The 20,783-nt window shown below is 38.6% G+C and overlaps 1 protein-coding gene and 2 pseudogenes across 2 annotated transcripts; 2 read left to right on the top strand and 1 right to left on the bottom strand.

The window, feature by feature from the left end:
- Positions 1 to 3,370, bottom strand: LOC103330252 (uncharacterized). The gene is made up of 5 exons (XM_089050492.1): positions 3,341 to 3,370; positions 3,075 to 3,251; positions 2,469 to 2,619; positions 2,268 to 2,377; positions 1 to 2,058 (listed from the first exon to the last, which is right to left on the bottom strand). The coding sequence occupies exons 1-5, from the start codon at positions 3,368 to 3,370 to the stop codon at positions 2,014 to 2,016; spliced, it is 513 nt and encodes a 170-aa protein (XP_088906618.1). The 3' UTR covers positions 1 to 2,013.
- Positions 3,371 to 4,093: 723 nt separating this feature from the next.
- On the top strand, positions 4,094 to 7,113 carry LOC103330127 (receptor-like protein kinase FERONIA pseudogene; annotated as a pseudogene). The gene has a single exon (XR_016126205.1). The product of XR_016126205.1 is annotated as a receptor-like protein kinase FERONIA pseudogene (transcript).
- A 9,719-nt stretch (positions 7,114 to 16,832) lies between these two features.
- LOC148918091 (receptor-like protein kinase FERONIA pseudogene) lies at positions 16,833 to 19,788 on the top strand (annotated as a pseudogene).
- Positions 19,789 to 20,783: the final 995 nt, after the last annotated feature.

Here is a 20,783-nt window from a genome sequence, read left to right as displayed (position 1 = left end):
TTTTTGTTCACTTATTCTCCCTGAATTTTATGTTCAAAGTAGTTAAATTTTTGCCCAAAATGTTTTATTTGTGTTTCTTGATTTGAATGAAAGTTTGATATTTCATCGTTTTTTTTGGGTTTCTTTCATTTCATACTGCCTTCATATTTTCCTTTTCATGGTAAACTCTTATATCACGATTCCTGCATATATCAAAACCAACAAAGTTGTGGTGATTGAATTATAATTTCCAAGTATGACACATTTTGAATACCAATTCATGTACTAAAGACATGAAAAAATTTACTATTCAGTGGAATATTTGTTCTGAAATTTGTTTTACTCTGTGCTTTTTGCTCTTCCAATTACTTTTTTTTTAACTTAATGATCTATTTATACATGAAAATAACGTAGTAACATATTTAAATTCTTCGTAAGGGGTGTTTTGAATCAAGTGCTTGGTTCTATTCTTCAAGAAGACGTCTGTCTTGGTAAATTAAATTGAGTTTAAGCTTATGGGGTTAAATATTGTGCCATATTTTTGTTGCACTGTTTCTTTTCTTATTCTTATATGCAGGGATGATTTGTTTTCTTTTCTTTTCAGTTTAAAACAGATTTACAGTTCTTTTCTCATGCTTAAATTTTGTGAAATATATCTATATGGAGAGCCCAGATTAAGAAATAGCGGTTATGCATTATGTAGCCTTTTTCTTGGGTTTAACGATGGAGTACAATGTGTTCATTTGGTGTTTTTAGCTGAGATTGTGATGATTTTCATTTTGTAGATTTTCAGTTTTTGCAAGATGGTAGTAGTGTATGAGATAGTCAAGATGAGGCTGTGAATAGAAGGCGGTTCTTTGCATGCTAGACAAGGTGGTTATTTTATTTATTTTTCCTGTTTTTGTTAGACCCTTTTTGTTCACATATCCTCCCTGAATATTATGCCCAAAGTAGTAAAATAAATTATCACATATATGTAAAGACATGTCCAAACTCTTTTCAACAAGGAGCAACTCAAAACTGCTGATATTTTGATTGCTGCTTGGTTTTATTAAAATATGATCAATATTTTAACATGACAAGCGACATATAAAACATGCTATTAGTCTTTATTTTGCAATTTAAACTTGCTACATATTTTCATAACTTTGTACGCATTTCAGACGGTTTTAAAATCCGCAGCATGCGCGGGCACATTTGCTAGTTCATAACTATGCCTAAGAATGGTAGTTAGAATTTGACACCCAACCCCCACCCCAACAAAATTAAGCAAAGTGGGTGCGTAGACAAAATGCTCAAATTTGACATGCAAGTCTTTGATTCAAACATCAGAAAACAATGAGCAAATTACCAAGTAAATGCGGACTAAATTAACACAAAACAACAAACTTGCCCAGATCCCTCAGCCCAGTCGATGCAAGATACAAGAACCACAAAGAAAGAGACCCCACAAAACAGTGTTGACACTTAGTCTACAGCCTACCCTACAAAAGAAAATAACTAGTGATAGTCAAAGTCTGCTATCTTCTATTTGTGGAAAACCTTTCATTTGGATTAGTGCCAAATATTTAACATGCAATGAAAGTCTTTGATTTAGTCATCAGAAAATAATGGGAACTAAACCACGTAATCAGACAAAAAGTTAACTGGGTTGACCGAAAGCACTAAACTTGTGTATAGCATCCAGGCAATTTCTTTGCATTTACACTAAGCAGATTTCCCACTTCATTCAAACATTTGGCACTAGACCTCTCCCAATCATGATAGGCACAACCAACAGATTACAGCCACTTTTGTTTAATTATTTGACACAATATCATCGTATTTATTGCATCTAGATCTAATAGTTATTCGATGGGATAATACCCCAGTGATGCTAACGATGGATTCGGATGGATAGTAAGGTCATAGATCCAAATCTTGTGGAAAGAAACTAAAAACGAGTTTTCCTGTCCACTCCTAACAATTGAAAAATGAATCCTATCGGGGTCGAGAAAGATCACCTGTTAGGCTACAATTGCTCTCAGAAATATATCATTCATCATCAACATATTCGAATTTCAGAACAAGAGAGTTTTCCTGTCAAACGCAACAGAAGTTGCTGATGATATATAAGCAGTCATTCATCATTTACCGAGCGTATAATCATAAGATTTGTAAATAACAAGAGATCTTTTTCCTGTCAAAATTTCCAAAACATTTGGATCCAAAGTTCAAGTTCATAAGCACATACTTAACCAAGACGTGAAAGGAAAACCTTTAGAACCAGAAAGGTAAACCAATCTAACCTGAAGTGTATCTCTGATAAGACTGTAAGGAATTCGTCCAGATTCATCAGAGCCAAGATCCACCAAAGAAATCAACCTCATCTTTGTTATGCAGTCTTCATGGACAAGTCCTATAACATTTAATAAAGCATAATTTAGACGGCAATAAAAAATCTATTATAATGCTGAAGAAGACTTGGTCAGAAGAAACTAATATTTTACCGTAGCCTTTCAGTAAAGTAGAATTTGCAGCCTGAAACTCCAAGTAAGCATCCAGCCTCTGAGTCAGAAAGATCTTTAAAAGCTGATATGCCAACGCATGCTTAGCATCCTTCTCCAATTGCCCTACAGCAGGCATATCTAGCAAATCACACTGCAGAGCAATAACACCAACATATCAGCACCTAAACAACTATTGTTGGGGGGTATTTTGGTCATCAGTGACAAATGCCGAAAACCCAGCTGTTCGGGAGTTATGATCAGCACTCCAACTGGTCAATACAGACTAAAGTCCAAAAGCATAACAAATTTCATAAGTAACTTCAGAGGAAACTTATTGAATCCAAATGAATGTTAGAAGGAGCTTCTTCAAAATGCAAGAAAAACCTTAATATCAATAATTACTTTATACGAGCCAATTCAAACTACTAAATTGTCTCTGCACAATTAACTGGATCTACCTCATAAGAAGAGATTTTTTTAAAGGAAAGAAACATATATTTGTAAAGGATGTAACACAAGTAAACAAGGATGAGCATGCATCAAGAGAAATGTAGACCACTAAATTAGCATGCATAATCTTTGAAATTCCACAAGACCCTACAATACCTGAAACAAGTCAGGGGCCTTCACAAATTCCACAATTGTGCGCACAGCTTCCTCCTTGGCTTCACTCAATATATATGCATCTTCACCAGAAAAAGTAGCTAAGTACTTGCTGGAAACCCCATTTTGGGTTTGCCCCCCCTCCCCAACCCTCCCCTTGAGCTCTTTGCTGGAAATGCTCTAATGCCATTTTTAACCGTACTCTGTTGATTAGGCATCCACGTGTAGCCTTCCATTTGTGGGCCCAAAAGCATGGGCCAAAACCTTACCCGACCCATCAAACAGGCTCCCGTCTCCATGATCGCACCGTTGAAAACTGATCCTAATTAAGGTCAGCAGGTGGACCCCAGCCTCACTTCCTGAAAATTCAACACTCAAAAAAAGAATATTTCCCTGCTCCTGTCGTTTAATTATTGATACTACTGTCTTAGGAGACTACATGCATGCATGTATTGTACATCCCATTATTAATTGAAAAAAAAAAAAAAAAAGTTATCGTGCATGCATGCATGTATTGTACACAATCTCCACTACTTGTTGTTTGGAAAGTGAAGAAGTATGCATGGAGACTTCTGCAAACGACTGAATTCGTCAAGTCCACTGCCCTGCTGGCAGCTGCTACTGTTTTTGATCGAGAATCTTTAATTTAGAAAACGTGTGCAGACAAAAGTTGAAGACAAAGCTGATTGAATCATCAGAAATTTTGGGCCTTGTTGCATGGTTGAATCAGTCTCATGTTACACAGGACAGGTGCTTAAAAACAGGGAATTCCTCTAAAATCAGGAATTTAATTTTTAATTTTGTATGAGTACTATTTATTTTTTATTTTTTAATATAAAATAAACGCAAGAATTCTCAAATATGTAAAATTAAATTCCTGATAAGAATTTTAATGCCTAAACCTAATTAATAAACACCATCAATTCAAAAAAAATCACAAGGATGTTTTCAGAAATAGTTTTCTAATTCAGAGAAAAAGAAAAAACTTTGTAAAATAGCAGAAGATGACAAACTTCTTTAGCATTTCCAAGCAATTTCTTCACTCACCAAAGCTTTGAACTTTCCTCAGTAGGAAAAAAAAAAAAAAAAAAAAAAAAAAACACCTCTTATCTTTCAAACATCCACTCTCCAACCCCAAGATCTAAAACCCAGTTTTGCAAAGCTTATTCTCCTTGTGGCTAATTAGTATAGAACACAGCGTCATTAGGATTTCCATTTCCAATTAGAAATTAATTAAACAGGCAAGTTCTGTTATGCTTACAATAATAAACAGCAGCTTCCTTTGTTTCCCTTACAAACAATCATGAAGAATCCAAGCAGTAAACACCTTCATAAATCAATAACCATGAAACCTTTTCTCACTCCTCTGTTCCTTCCCCTGTTTCTGCACATCATCACCGTGCACGTGGCCGGTGATACTTCTCCTATCTACACTCCGGTGGAGGATATCACCCTTCAATGTGGCTTTTCCGGCGACCAATTCAATCCAGACGACACCAGAACTTGGACTGGAGATATCAACTCAAAGTTTTCCCCCTTTGAAAACCAAGCAGCTGGCAGCCCCTCCATATCCAGACAAGCACCTTCTTCCTCCTCTGTACCTTACAGCACCGCAAGGCTTTCTCGCTCTGAATTTACATACAGATTTCTAGTCGCCACCGGCCAAAAGTTCATCCGCTTGTATTTCAACCCAGCTTCATATGGCCCTGACTTCGACCGATCCAAAGCCCTCTTCTCAGTCAAAGCCGGTGGCTTCACGCTTCTCAAAGACTTCAACTCTTCAGTCACTGCCGATGCTTCTGAGTCCGATATAATATACAGAGAATTCTGTCTCAACGTTGAGTCAGAACAGAGCTTGAACATCGCTTTCATTCCAAGCAGAGCAACTGCAGATGCGTATGCGTTTATCAATGGAATTGAAATTGTGTCCATGCCCAACAATCTTTACTACACCTCTGCTCAAAATTCAGTTGGAGTTAATTATATAGGCAGCGAAAACACATTTCGGATCGATAACGGCACTGCGCTGGAAATGGTGTACCGATTCAACGTCGGTGGAAGTTCACTGTTTTTCAATCAGGACACTGGTATGTACCGAAACTGGGATGGCGAGCAAGAAGAGCACAAGTACTTAGACGATTTAAGCTCTGAGTTTAGTGTTTTACCACAAAACAGTAGTATCGAACTAAGCTTTACTGAAATAGCAGAGTACTCTGCTCCAGAAGAACTTTACCGAACTGGCCGGTCAATGGGCATGAACAAGACCATAAACAAGAGCTATAATCTCACCTGGGAGTTCCCTGTCGTTCCCAAGTTTTTGTACCTGCTTAGGCTTCATTTTTGTGAGTTTGTACCTGATGTTACCAAGTACGGTGACCGACGGTTTCTGATCTTCATCGCCAATCAAACAGCTGAAAAAGCCTGGGACATAATCGCGCGGAGTCGTGGAAAGGGAAGACCAATTTACAAGGACTACGTTGTGTTCATGCCTGCAGGCCCTGCAAGCCAGAAGAAAGTTAGTCTCTTTCTCGCACTGCAAGCAAACCCAAAAGATTATATGACCAATTTCAACGATGCAATCTTGAATGGGCTCGAGATCTTCAAACTCAGTGACACAAATCGGAATCTTGCCGGACCCAATCCCGACCCACCTCTTCTAATAACCCCACGAGTGATAGCTCCACCGCAAAGCGGTAAATTTTCGAATAAGAGTTCAACTTCTCTAATTGCTATCATTGCTGGTCTAGTTTCCGGCGTGCTTGTTTTAGGCTCTGTTCTCGGGTTTTTCTTGGTGTTCAGGCGAGGAAGAAAAAACAAGGACTCGAGCTCCAACCAGGGAATGAAGTGGGGTCCATTTTCTTTTCCAGTGACACACAGAACATATGGACTGTCTTATTTGTGTCGTTACTTTACACTGGCTGAGATCAAAGCCGCCACTCGAAACTTCGATGACAGTTTTATTATTGGAGTTGGAGGGTTTGGTAACGTGTACAAAGGATGCATTGATGATGGGGCCACTCTCGTTGCAATCAAACGGCTAAAATCTGAGTCATCACAAGGCGCCCACGAGTTCAAGACTGAAATTGAGCTGCTCTCTCAGTTCCGCCACCGCCATTTGGTGTCTCTCATCGGATATTGTAAGGACGGCAATGAGATGGTCTTGGTGTACGATTACATGTCACGTGGGACCCTTGCCAGCCATCTCTACCACACTGACAACCCCCCTCTTTCTTGGGATCAGCGTCTCCAAATTTGTATCGGCGCTGCAATAGGGTTGTGTTACCTTCACAGCGGCACCAAGGGCACTATCATCCACCGTGACGTGAAGAGCACAAACATTTTATTGAATGAGAAATGGGTGGCCAAAATTTCGGACTTTGGATTGTCAAAAATGAGCACAATCAACACGTCCAAGACCCACTTTAGTACGATGGTGAAAGGCAGCTTCGGGTATTTAGACCCCGAATACTACAAACGTCAACGGGTAACTGAGAAGTCAGACGTGTATTCATTTGGTGTAGTGTTGTGTGAGGTACTGTGTGCAAGGCCGGCTGTGATGCATAATGTGGAGCTGAGGCAAATAAATTTGGCTGAGTGGGCCAAGAGCTGTCATCGCGACGGGGAACTTGATCAAATTATTGATCCAAGAATTAGGGGTGAGATTGAAATCCAGTGTCTGAATAAGTTCGTTGAGATCGCTATGAGTTGCATGAATGAGAGTGGAATCGAACGACCGTCAATGAATGACGTTGTGAAGGGACTTGAACTTGCATTTCAGCTCCATCGCAACTGCGTTGAAAGGAGCAATGAGGTTGCCTTCAACAATGACAGTGCTGCAGAAATTAGAAGTGTTGAGCCAGGTTGCGCTACAAATGAATCCATTCAATGTATATCTGAGACGATCTTTTCTGAGATCAATGATCCAAATGGGAGATAATGGACAACACTTTTTAATTACCCAAAAAATGTATTAGTATTTGGAACCAATAATATTGAATGCAAATTAAGAAATTACGTGCAGTGACTCACGTTATTTGAAACATTTTTTAATCCATTCCTGCTGTTTTTTTTTTTTTTCTCCTTCTAAATCTTTTTTCTTGGCTGCATTATGGAAGCCTTATGTGCCATTTTGCTAAAATCATGAAAAATATCAAACGAGACAGCCGTTCCGCTGTCAAGTAACTAACTCAAGTCTCGATCTTATCACGATGGCTGCCTTATAAAAACCGAAGGAGAAGAAGATCCACCCTCCACTCCAAGATCCCAAGCCCAGTTTTAATTAAGAAAATAAGGTTCAAATCAAACGAAATAAGTGATAGAATACCCACGTGCTATTCACGTGTTAGTTTGTTAAGCTGTTAGTTACTTATATATAAGCTGAACTGTGCTTTGTAATATTCATTCAGTGAATAACAAAACAGAAAAATCTCAATACATTCTCTCTGGTTTTCGTCTCTTCTTCCTTTGTTTTTGCTAAATACCTCTTCTGTTATCATGGTATCAGCGCTATGGTGGTGATCCAGGATCTGCTATTCCGCTTCTCTCTCTCTGCTTCCTTCATCTCTCTTGTTCTTCTCTCTCGCAATTCCTAATTTCTCATCTTTCTCAGATTTCTCAGATTTCTCAGATTTCTTCGAATCCAAAATTTCTTTTTCTAAACCCTAATTTCTTCATGGCTTCTTCTTTTCTCAAAATTGAGAGTCTTCTTGGCCTCCTTACGATTCGCCTTGCTGATGATAACTTCTTGAAGTGGAGTTATCGATCGAATCTGTGCTTCAAGGCTACGAGCTTTTGGGCATTTTGATGGTTCTTGGTTCCACCTCCTCAATTCGCCATTGTTGATGAGGAAGGCGATACTTCTGAGCTTACCACTGCTTATAAGGAGTGGATTAAATCTACTGATAAAGCACTTTTGAGTTTACTCATTGCTTCTCTGTCTGACGAGGCGCTTGAATACGTCATTGGATGCAAAACAGCTCGCGATGCTTGGCTCAACCTCTCGATCGTTATGCTTGCTTCTCGCCGGATTAACCATCTCAAACCGAAAGGTTGCAAACGCATGAAAGGTGGAGATTCCATCAACGCTTTCTTGCCGTCTCAAACATCTTGAGATCAACTGCGAATCTCTGGTATCAAGATTTCTGATGATGATTTCACTATTAATGCTTTGAATGGCTTACCTCCCGAATATGACATAATCAAGACTGTCTTGATTGCACGAGATACTCCATTGTCTCTCAAGGATTTGAGCACTTCTTGCCGTGAACAAACTGCTGAGGCTCGTATTGTTCATCATACTGCGTTATATGCGACTAATTCATCTTGTGCTCAAGGTTCCTCTGTGTCTTCAGGACAGGGTATTTTACGTACACCTTCTCAGCCTTTACCACATGTTCAGTCTTTTGGTGGTCAGCAGGTTCTTTTCTCGTGCCTCTGGTTCTCGAGGTTTTTCTGCACAAACCTCGGTCGTGGGAGGTTTAATGGTGGTCGCCATGTCTCTTCTCAGTTTCGGGGTGGTTCTCATTCCTATCGATCTCATGTGGTGCCTGAGTGTCAAATTTGCAACAAGCGTGGACATACAGCTGCTAATTGCTATTATCGTCATGCCGATTCCTCCTCTTCTACTTCCAGCGTTGTTGAATGCCAAATCTGTGGCAAACGTGGGCATGGCGCACTTGATTGTTTCCACAGGTCAAATTACTCATTTCAGGGCCAAGCACCTCCTTCATCTCAATGCTATGACTGCTCAGACTTCTTTCTCTCCTGAGCACGTCTGGATTGCAGATAGTGGTGCTTCTCATCATATGGTTGGCAATTCATCTCAATTGGATCATGTGACTCCTTGTAATGTTGATGAGAATGTTACTGTTGGCAATGGGGCAGGTTTGACTATTCAGAATCTTGGCACTGCTACTATCTCTTGTGCCCAATCTAATTCACTGCATCTTCCATCTGTTTTGCATGTTCCTAAGCTCACAGCAAATCTCTTATCCGTTCATCAATTGTGTAAAGACAATAATTGTTTTATCACATTTGATGTCTCTGGCTTTTATATACAGGACAAGATAACCAAGGCAATTCTTCTTCAAGGCAAGAGTAATCAAGGTTTATATCCCATTCCTCTTTCTGCTTCTCAGAGATCTCGAGGTGTTTCTTCTATTTCTTCCACTCCAGCTGCATATCTTGGACAACATGTCAACGTCTCTATCTGGCATCAAAGGTTAGGGCATCCAACAAATACCGTTGTGCAAAGAATGCTTCAAGATTCTGCTTTATCTTTCATGTTGATACTTCTCAAGCACTATGTACTGCTTGTTTACATGGAAAAATGCACAAGCTTTCTTTTCCTAAGGATCATATTAAGTCTAATGTTCCCTTTCAGAGGATACACAGTGATGTATGGGGTCCTTCCCGACATAAATCCATAGATGGTTTTCGATACTATGTTAGTTTCATTGATGAGTGTACTGGTTACTTGTGGCTTTATCCACTGTTTAATAAATCTGGAGTGTTTGAGGAATTTCTCAAGTTCTATGCTCTTGTCACTAATCAGTCTCAGGCTAATATTCAGTATTTTCAAAGTGATGGGGGTGGTGAGTTCATTAGTAAGCAATTTTCTTCTTTTTTGGATTCAAAGGGGATTATTCATCAGGTTTCTTGTCCATACACCCCTCAGCAAAATGGTTTGGCAGAGAGGAAGAATCGCCATATTATCGAAACTGCTCTTACTTTACTAGTTGCTTCTGCTCTTCCTGATCAGTTCTGGTTTCATTCAGTTGCTCATGCTACTTATCTCATCAATCTTATGCCTAGTTCAGTTTTAAGATATCAGTCTCCTTTTCAAAGCTTGTATGGCAAGGTTCCTGATATTAAATCTCTTAGGATTTTTGGTACTGCAGTTTACCCATATATCAGACCTTATAATGAACATAAGCTTCAGCCAAGAACAGCTCAATGTGTTTTTATGGGATATTCTCCAGGTTATAAAGGGGTCATTTGTTACAATAGATCCACCTCAAGGTTTGTTGTTTCCAGACATGTCATTCATGATGAAACTGTTTTTCCTTTTAAGTCTCGTTCCATCTCCGCAGATCTAGTTCCAATTTCATGCTCTTCTCAGACTCCGCCTGTACCAATTTGTGTTTCACTTCCTCAACATGTTTCTTCACAAAATCATAGTTCACAGAATGATTCTATTTCCTCTTTAGAATCTACTGAGAATCCTGCCTTGTCTTCTAGTGATTCAGTCTTCTCTGCAATTAATGATCAGCAACTACAAGTTCTCTTGCCTGCCTCCCCTTCATCTCTAGTTCTATGTCTCCTCTTGTTAACACTCATGCTATGCAGACTAGATCAAAGGCAGGTATCGTTAAGTCTAAACAGTTTGAAGATTATCAGTGTTATTATACCACTCTTCCTGTTATACATGATGCTACTGAACCAGCCACTTATAAGGTTGCTTCCCAATCTGTTCATTGGATACAAGCTATGAAGGACGAAATTGAGGCATTACATGCTCAGGGTACTTGGGAGTTAATTCCTAAGCCAGTTCATAAAAATATTGTTGGTTGTCGATGGGTATATCGAATTAAGAAAAACTCAGATGGTACTTTGGCTAGATATAAGGCCAGATTAGTTGCCCAAGGCTTCAGCCAAGCTCCTGGACTGGATTTGGTGAAACTTTTAGCCCTGTGGTCAGACACACCACAGTAAGGTTGATATTAAGTATCGCAGCGATGAATCGATGGTCACTTCGACAACTTGATGTTAAGAACGCATTTTTACATGGTGATCTTGAGGAAGAAGTCTATATGCGTCAACCACAAGGTTTTGAGGATCCAAACCATCTCAGTTATGTTTGCAAGTTACGGAAGTCTCTTTATGGTCTTAAGCAAGCTCCAAGGGCTTGGAATGCCAAATTCACAGGTTATCTTCCAGCCATTGGTTTTGAATCATCTCACTCTGACCCTAGCTTATTTGTGAAGCATCTAGGTTCAGATATTGTGATTCTTCTCTTATATGTGGATGATATAATATTGACTGGTTCAAAGGTGGCTTTGGTGCAAGAAGTTGTTGATGAATTAAGCTCAGTTTTTGATATGAAAGATATGGGGAAGTTGAAATATTTCTTAGGATTACAGATTTCATATAATACAGCAGGAGATATTTTTGTTAACCAGGCTAAATATGTCAAAGATTTGCTTGCTAAGGCTGGTTTGAGTTCATGCCGATCTTGTCCTACCCCTTGTAAACCACATGGTCAATTGTTAACGACTGAAGGTGATGCTTTGACTGATCCTACAATCTACAGAAGCATTGTTGGTGCATTACAGTATTTAACATTTACGGACTGAAATCTCTTATCTGTTAACACAGTATGTCAGTTCATGACTGCTCCTTCAGAGTTACATTTTCAGTTAGTTAAGAGGATTTTGCGCTATCTTCAAGGTACCTTGGATCATGGACTTACCTTTACTAGTGGTGCTTGGGAACTTAATGCTTACAGTGATGCAGACTGGGCAGCAGATATAAGTACTAGACGGTCTATCACTGGTTTTGTGGTTTTCTTAGGCCATAATCCTATCTCTTGGCAATCTAAGAAACAGAACTCAGTCTCGGAGTTCAACCGAAGCGAATCTGAGCATTGGCTCATACAGCAGCAGATTTGGCCTGGATCAGACAAGTTTTGCTTGATTTGAAGGTGTTTCTACCTCAGCCTCCTACTATACATTGTGACAACCTTTCTGCTCTAGCATTGAGTTCTAATCCTGTGTATCACTCACGAATCAAACATCTTGATATAGACTTTCACTTTGTTAGAGAAAGAGTACAAAGAAGAGATCTCTCCATGCAGTATATTCCAACAGATGAACAGGTTGCAGACATATTTACGAAAGGGTTACACAGTCCAATCTTCACAAAGCATTGTGGTAATTTACGGCTTAGGAACCCAGCTGGATTTGAGGGGGAATGATAGAATACCCACGTGCTATTCACGTGTTAGTTTGTTAAGCTGTTAGTTACTTATATATAAGCTGAACTGTGCTTTGTAATATTCATTCAGTGAATAACAAAACAGAAAAATCTCAATACATTCTCTCTGGTTTTCAGTCTCTTCTTCCTTTGTTTTTGCTAAATACCTCTTCTGTTATCAATAAGAAGGGTGTTTATATCAACATCATTTTATACTTTTCAATTCAAAAAAAATGAAAAACCTTGGAAAATAAAGAAAAATTACAGAAAACAAAATTTGTTATTAGGAAAATAATTGGCATCCCTAAACTTCAATTGTCTTTAACACTTGCCAAATTACATGCAAAGCAAAGGTAATTACCATATCGAAACCCAATTGTTGGAGATTTTTATTTGTTATGTTTAATTTTCTTTCACATCTCTAGTTAATCTCTACACAAATTCTGTATAGTCAGTCTACCACCCCGTCAACTACTCTCCAGGGGATGTTGGTCATGTGGATGTGGATGATTTGTGGTCTTCATGGATAGAGAGAGCTGAGAGTCACTTGACACAAAAAAATTTCCAGATTTGAGACCCCCGTAAGAATCCAAACACGCATAAGACCGACTCCCTTACAAATTCATAACTAGGCCTAAGAGCATTTCCACCAGTTAGCCCCTTGTCATGGCAAAGGGAGCCCTAGGGCAGTTACTATTCACGTGAATAGTGGCTGCCTTAGCTCCCAGAAATGTGTGTTTCAGAGTTAGCCCCTTGCCATGAGGGATCTCACTTTGTCACAATGGCCTAAATTTGAAGTGATAATGGTAAAATTCTTCCTTAAATTTATCATTGTTTTTTATAATTATTCCACAAACCATGAATTACCAGAATAATAAAGGCCTGTACTTCTTTCCAGGGTCAATTTCTGTATCTCTTTCTGATTTTCTTCTGCATAGGTTTTTCTTTGTTTCTTCTTCAACAACCCCTCTCTCTCTCTCTCTCTCTCTCTCTCTCTCTCAATAATTGTACGGAACATGGATTCCACCGTAAATTAATTACATTGCATAACATAATCATATATTATAGATCGTGTAAAACGAGCCAAGGAAGGGATAGTGGATGGACCAACCCATTGAATAATATTAAACCTTGGATTATAGACTATCACGTACCAAGTGTCGCTTTTGGCTTTAGCTTAGCTTCTTCTTAATAATTAAGAGTTAAGTTTAATTCCCGAATTTTGTGTTTTTGATCTAAGTCCTCTCATATTTATGTCGCATAGGATTACATTTCTTTTTTAATTTTAAGATGTAATTATATTTTTTTTGTTTAAAATTATTTTTTTTGTTCCAACTATGTCCCCTTATGATTTAAATGGGGTAAGATTGATTTGTATCTTAATAATTAGCAATTTACAATGTGTGCAATTGAATATAAACGGCAAATACAGCAGACGTATCCCAAGAATCATGCTCTTTTCAATGCAATCTTTGCTGATTTATTGCTTTTTCAGTGCAGAGTTGAAATTATTTCAAATTAGGGTTCAATATTATAGATATTACCTGAGCCCATGCCTTCCAGGTATTTTTATTATTTAGGTTTTCGATACTTTTTGCTTACTGGTTCCTTATGCTAATATGTGCAATGTTCTTTTGAGATCATAGTTTGTGATTATGTTTTGCAGGTTGCGTGGTAGTACCTGGACTGTAGATTGTTTGGTATTTGCGTGGTAGTACTTGTAATTTGGGTACCTTGGTGTGGTGGGTACAGGGTGCGATGTATACCTGATATATAGGTAAGGTGTTGGGGAAGGATACATGTGGTGAAGGTAGTCGCCATTTTACTTCTACGGGCAATGTTTCTGTCAAACTATTTTGTGGCACTCTTAACATTGAAAGAGTAATTTAAAGAACAGTAAATTTCCGTACACTCCCCTGGATTAGGACCACCATCAAACTTATCCCTCTGAATTAAAAAATCAATCAATTTAACATCCCAATTAATTAAAATGGCTAATTTAACCTTATCGTTAAGTTTTGTGAATTTCAACCAAATTTTCTGTTAACTATAAGAGTAAATTTGTAATTTCAAGTAAAATAAATAATCAATCAATCAAACAAAAAGAAAAATAGAATAACAATGGCGGCACATAGGAAAAGCTTCTTCACTAATCAACAATGCCGGACGACGATTACAACAAAATGGATGTGGGGTTCTAAACCCTGATATGCATTTGATACTCATAACTCAACAACTTATTGAGAACTTGTTGATGCAGATATAGGAACTAGGTTCGCCACTAGATTGAAATCCTCCACGACATCGGCAATCCCAACGTCGTCAAGTGCCACGGCATTTTCGACCACAACGGAGAGATCCAGGTGTTGTTCAAGTTCATGGATGGTGGCTCGTGGGAGTGCCAAAGGAGAGAAAGAGAAGGGTGGAGAGGGGAAGAGAGAAAGTCATGTTTTTTTTCTTCGTCTTTTATTTATTTTATAACTATTTTAGCTTTTTATAATAATAATGATAAAATCAAATAGTAATTCACGTGTCATCCATATGACTTTTGGACGGAAAAATATATGAAATTCTAAAAAATTAACTGCAAGGGTTAGATTAGCGATTTCAATTAATTCGGGTACTAGATTGGCTGACTTTTTATTTTAGGGGGTTAATTTCTACAAGGGTCACAGTTCATGTGTAAAATGGCTAAAAATCCTTTAAAGAATTTATATATATATATATATATATACATCCCCTTCTATTGAGGGATCCCTCAAATAATTTTATTTGAGGGACGCCCTTTAGGATACCCTACAATTTTTTTTCCAATGATCCAAACCGTATATTTTTTAGGTCTTCATTCATAGATCATCCTTACAAAAAATTAGACAAATCGGAAATCGTTTCGACATCCAATTGTGTCTTACAAAATCAATGAACACGGTGATTCAAGAAAGTACTAAAATTTCAATAACTCAATTGAGCGGTCAAATGATATCGGATTCAAGTGATTTTTTGTAGAGATGATCTTTGAATGAGTATCTACAAAATAGACGGTTTGGATTAGTGAAATACAATCCATAGTGGGGCCTACAAGGGGTGTCCCTCAAATAAGCTTATTTGAGGGATCCCTCAATGGAAGCTCTCTCTCTCTATATATATATATATAAAGGCTACAACCCGAGTAGTAATTGAGTCTATGATCAATATTGAGCCCAAGAAAACCCTTTGATGATTAGAAGACCCCTTAAGTAGGTGGGTTAGAATAACCCAACATCTATATATATTTTGTTGTTGTTGTTTGCAGGATCCTCATGGCTAGAGTTTGCAGAAACAATGTCTGGCTTCATTTTCAGAATCAAAGATGGCAAAAGCAAGTGGAAAAAAACCTGCAATATTTAAAAGCAAATGTAATTGATAATTATTTTACACTAGCCCCTTGGCACATGCTCACGTATGTGCCAATTGGTTTTCTTTTTTATTTTTTGTTTTTTGTTTTTTATTTTATTTTTAGAATTAAGAAAAGATAACATGGGTAGTTATGCTCCTTAAAAGTAGGACCTATTATCTGATTTTGTTTTTAATTTTAATTTTTTTAATATGAGAAAATGTGAATTTACTATGTTATCCTCATTTAATTAATAATTTCAATTTTTTAATATGAGAAAATGTGAATTTACTATATTATCCTCATTTAATTAATAATTTCAATTCTTAATGATTGAATTAACCAAGGGCATTTATTGGTATTTTAAATGTTTCACCATTCTTCGCCTTTTACTTTATATATATAGATAAACCATTACTGGAACACATAAACGTCTGGCATGTATACCTATTATACAGGTAAAGTTTGTAATACAAACTTATCTTTTCCACTACAACAGCAAGTTAACATCTTAAAAAATAAACCTTTTCTATGCCTAAGGTACATGTACGTCAACCAATTCCAATAAATGGGAAGAAAAAAATTAAATTAAATTTTAACTACAAACAACAAACAAGAAAAATTACAAAAAAAACCTTTCAGTTCAAAAAAGCTTGGAAAATTAAGTAAAATTACAAAAAACAAAATTTGTTATTAGGAAAATCATTGGCATCGCTAAACTTCAAAGTTTTAACACTTCCCAAATTACATGCAAAGCAAAGGTAATTACCCTATCGAAACCCAATTGTTGGGGATTTTTATTTGTTATATTAGTTTGAAACCAATTCCCACACACAACCAAGTTCCACAATAATATCTCTCAAAGATATTCCTCTACGCAATTAATTTTATTTCAATCGATTGTAGTGTTTGTGGTCCTAGTTTATTTTTCTTTCATATCTCTAGTTAATTTCTGTACAAATTCTATATAGTCAGTCTACCACCCCCGTCAACTACTCTCCAGGGGATATTGGTCATGTGGATGTGGATGATTTGTATTCTTCATGGATAGAGAGCTGAGAGTCACTTGACACAAAAAACTTTTCCAGATTCGAGGCAGGCATATCTAGCAAGTCACATTGAAAATTAATGTACCAACAAAGTAGATCAGTCATTATGTATGATAATGAGTCAATGACTCTGGTGTTTTATTCGCATAAATGAAAGACTTTACAAGTCATTAGCAGTATAATTACTTGGCTGCCACTGTCCAACAACTTTAGCTTCTTTGACACTGTCCAACTTGGCGTACTTGTGCTCTCTGTCCTTTTTGGATCCGGAGATTCATTGTCCTTGATCAAATGAAACCTTCACTTATGCAATTGACATGACGTCGACAACCAAAGCCTTACATACCATGCACGCACCTTCAACTGAACCTTTCTCAGTAGAAAAAACTAAGCACAAAAAAGCTTTGGACTTCCAAAGATCACCCTCCAATTCCAAGATCTGAAACCTAGTTTTGCAAAGCTTACTCTCCTTATGCTTACATTAATAAGTAGCAGTAACTTCCCCTGTTTCCGAGTTGACCCTCCTCTCAATCACCGTCCCCTCACCCTCCCTCTCATCTTTCTCTTCCAATCATGAAGAACCCAAGCAGGCAGCAAACGTCTTCGTAAGTCCATTACCATGAAACCCATTCTCACTCCTCTGTTCCTTCCCCTGTTTCTGCACATCATCACTGTACACGTGGCAGGTGACACTTCTCCTATCTACACTCCGGTCGACGACATCACCCTTCACTGTGGCTTTTCCGACAACCAACTCAATGACGATAACAGAATTTGGACTGGAGATATCAACTCAAATTTTTCCCCCTTAGAAAACCAAGCAGCTGGCAGCCCCTCCATATCCAGACAAGCACCTTTTTCCCCCTCTATAAGCCAAGTACCTTACAGCACCGCGAGGCTTTCTCGCTCTGAATTTACATACAGATTTAGAGTCACCACAGGCCAAAAGTTCGTCCGTTTGTATTTCTACCCAGCTTCATATGGCCCTGACTTCGACCGATCCGAAGCCCTCTTCTCAGTCAAAGCCGGTGGCTTCACCCTTCTCAAAGACTTCAACTCTTCAGTCAGTGCCCATGCTTCTGAGTCTGATACAATATACAGAGAATTCTGTCTCAACGTTGGGTCAGAACAGAGCTTGAACATCACTTTCATGCCAAGCAGAGCAACTGCAGATGCGTATGCGTTTATCAATGGAATTGAAATTGTGTCCATGCCCGACAATCTTTACTACACCTCTGCTCAAAATTCAGATGGAGTTAATTATATAGGCAGCGAAAACACATTTTGGATCGAAAACAGCACTGCGCTGGAGATGGTGTACCGATTCAACGTCGGTGGAAGATCACTGGTTTTCACTCAGGACACTGGTATGTACCGAAACTGGGATGGCGAGCAAAAAGAGCTCAAGTACTTAGACTATTTAAGCTCTAACTTTAGTGTTTTACCACAAAACAGTAGTATCGAACTCAGCTTTACTGAAATAGCAGAGTACTCTGCTCCAGAAGAACTTTACCAAACTGGCCGGTCAATGGGCATGAACAAGACCATAAACAAGAGCTATAATCTCACCTGGGAGTTCCCTGTCGATCCCAAGTTTTTGTACCTGGTTAGGCTTCATTTCTGCGAGTTTGAACCTGAAGTTACCAAGACCAGAGACCGAGAGTTTCAAATCTTCATCACCAATCAAACAGCTGAACAATTTGCGGACATAATCAAGTGGGGTGGTGGAAATGGAAGACCAATTTATAAGGACTACGTTGTGTTCATGCCTGCAGGCCCTGCAAGCCAGAAGAAAGTTAATCTCTTTCTCGCACTGGGAGCAGGCCCAATAGATGTTTTTACCAATTTCAACGATGCAATCTTGAATGGGCTCGAGATCTTCAAACTCAGTGACACAAATCGGAATCTTGCCGGACCCAATCCCGACCCACCTCTTCTAATAACCCCACGAGTGATAGCTCCACCGCAAAGCCGTAAATTTTCGAATAAGAGTTCAACTTCTCTAATTGCTATCATTGCTGGTCTAGTTTCCGGCGTGCTTGTTTTAGGCTCTGTTCTCGGGTTTTTCTTGGTGTTCAGGCGAGGAAGAAAAAACAAGGACTCGAGCTCCAACCAGGGAATGAAGTGGGGTCCATTTTCTTTTCCGGCGACACACAGAACATATGGACTGTCATATTTGTGTCGTTACTTTACACTGGCTGAGATCAAAGCCGCCACTCGAAACTTCGATGACAGTTTTATTATTGGAGTTGGAGGGTTTGGTAACGTGTACAAAGGATGCATTGATGATGGGGCCACTCTCGTTGCAATCAAACGGCTAAAATCTGAGTCATCACAAGGCGCCCACGAGTTCAAGACTGAAATTGAGCTGCTCTCTCAGTTCCGCCACCGCCATTTGGTGTCTCTCATCGGATATTGTAAGGACGGCAATGAGATGGTCTTGGTGTACGATTACATGTCACGTGGGACCCTTGCCAGCCATCTCTACCACACTGACAACCCCCCTCTTTCTTGGGATCAGCGTCTCCAAATTTGTATCGGCGCTGCAATAGGGTTGTGTTACCTTCACAGCGGCACCAAGGGCACTATCATCCACCGTGACGTGAAGAGCACAAACATTTTATTGAATGAGAAATGGGTGGCCAAAATTTCGGACTTTGGATTGTCAAAAATGAGCACAATCAACACGTCCAAGACCCACTTTAGTACGATGGTGAAAGGCAGCTTCGGGTATTTAGACCCCGAATACTACAAACGTCAACGGGTAACTGAGAAGTCAGACGTGTATTCATTTGGTGTAGTGTTGTGTGAGGTACTGTGTGCAAGGCCGGCTGTGATGCATAATGTGGAGCTGAGGCAAATAAATTTGGCTGAGTGGGCCAAGAGCTGTCATCGCGACGGGGAACTTGATCAAATTATTGATCCAAGAATTAGGGGTGAGATTGAAATCCAGTGTCTGAATAAGTTCGTTGAGATCGCTATGAGTTGCATGAATGAGAGTGGAATCGAACGACCGTCAATGAATGACGTTGTGAAGGGACTTGAACTTGCATTTCAGCTCCATCGCAACTGCGTTGAAAGGAGCAATGAGGTTGCCTTCAACAATGACAGTGCTGCAGAAATTAGAAGTGTTGAGCCAGGTTGCGCTACAAATGAATCCATTCAATGTATATCTGAGACGATCTTTTCTGAGATCAATGATCCAAATGGGAGATAATGGACAACACTTTTTAATTACCCAAAAAATGTATTAGTATTTGGAACCAATAATATTGAATGCAAATTAAGAAATTACGTGCAGTGACTCACGTTATTTGAAACATTTTTTAATCCATTCCTGCTGTTTTTTTTTTTTTTCTCCTTCTAAATCTTTTTTCTTGGCTGCATTATGGAAGCCTTATGTGCCATTTTGCTAAAATCATGAAAAATATCAAACGAGACAGCCGTTCCGCTGTCAAGTAACTAACTCAAGTCTCGATCTTATCACGATGGCTGCCTTATAAAAACCGAAGGAGAAGAAGATCCACCCTCCACTCCAAGATCCCAAGCCCAGTTTTAATTAAGAAAATAAGGTTCAAATCAAACGAAATAAGAAGGGTGTTTATATCAACATCATTTTATACTTTTCAATTCAAAGAAAATGAAAAACCTTGGAAAATAAAGAAAAATTACAGAAAACAAAATTTGTTATTAGGAAAATAATTGGCATCTCTAAACTTCAATTGTTTTTAACACTTGCCAAATTACATGCAAAGCAAAGGTAATTACCATATCGAAACCCAATTGTTGGAGATTTTTATTTGTTATGTTTAATTTTCTTTCACATCTCTAGTTAATCTCTACACAAATTCTGTATAGTCAGTCTACCACCCCCGTCAACTACTCTCCAGGGGATGTTGGTCATGTGGATGTGGATGATTTGTGGTCTTCATGGATAGAGAGAGCTGAGAGTCACTTGACACAAAAAAATTTCCAGATTCGAGACCCCCGTAAGAATCCAAACACGCATAAGACCGACTCCCTTACAAATTCATAACTACGCCTAAGAATGGTAGTTAGAATTTGACCCTCGAAAAAAGAAGAAGAAGAAAAAAGAATGGTAGTTAGAACAAGAACTTACAAATTTTGAAGAAAAAATCTTTAAATCATGATCAACTATGGTATATATTTTTACGTTTCATTTCTACCAGTAAGTAATATAACTAAGGATTAACTAACTCCTCAAGTCCACTGCGTCTACCCTAAAAGGAATTAAGCAAAGTGGGTGCTTAGACAAACTGCTCAAATTTGACCTGCAAGTCTTTGATTGAAACATCA

Source organism: Prunus mume, linkage group LG4 (genome assembly GCF_029339155.1).
Source record: "Prunus mume cultivar Tortuosa linkage group LG4, ASM2933915v1, whole genome shotgun sequence".
Taxonomy (NCBI): domain Eukaryota; kingdom Viridiplantae; phylum Streptophyta; class Magnoliopsida; order Rosales; family Rosaceae; genus Prunus; species Prunus mume.
The sequence above is the reverse complement of the archived record's forward strand: the minus strand, read 5'-3'. Positions and strand labels throughout refer to the sequence as shown.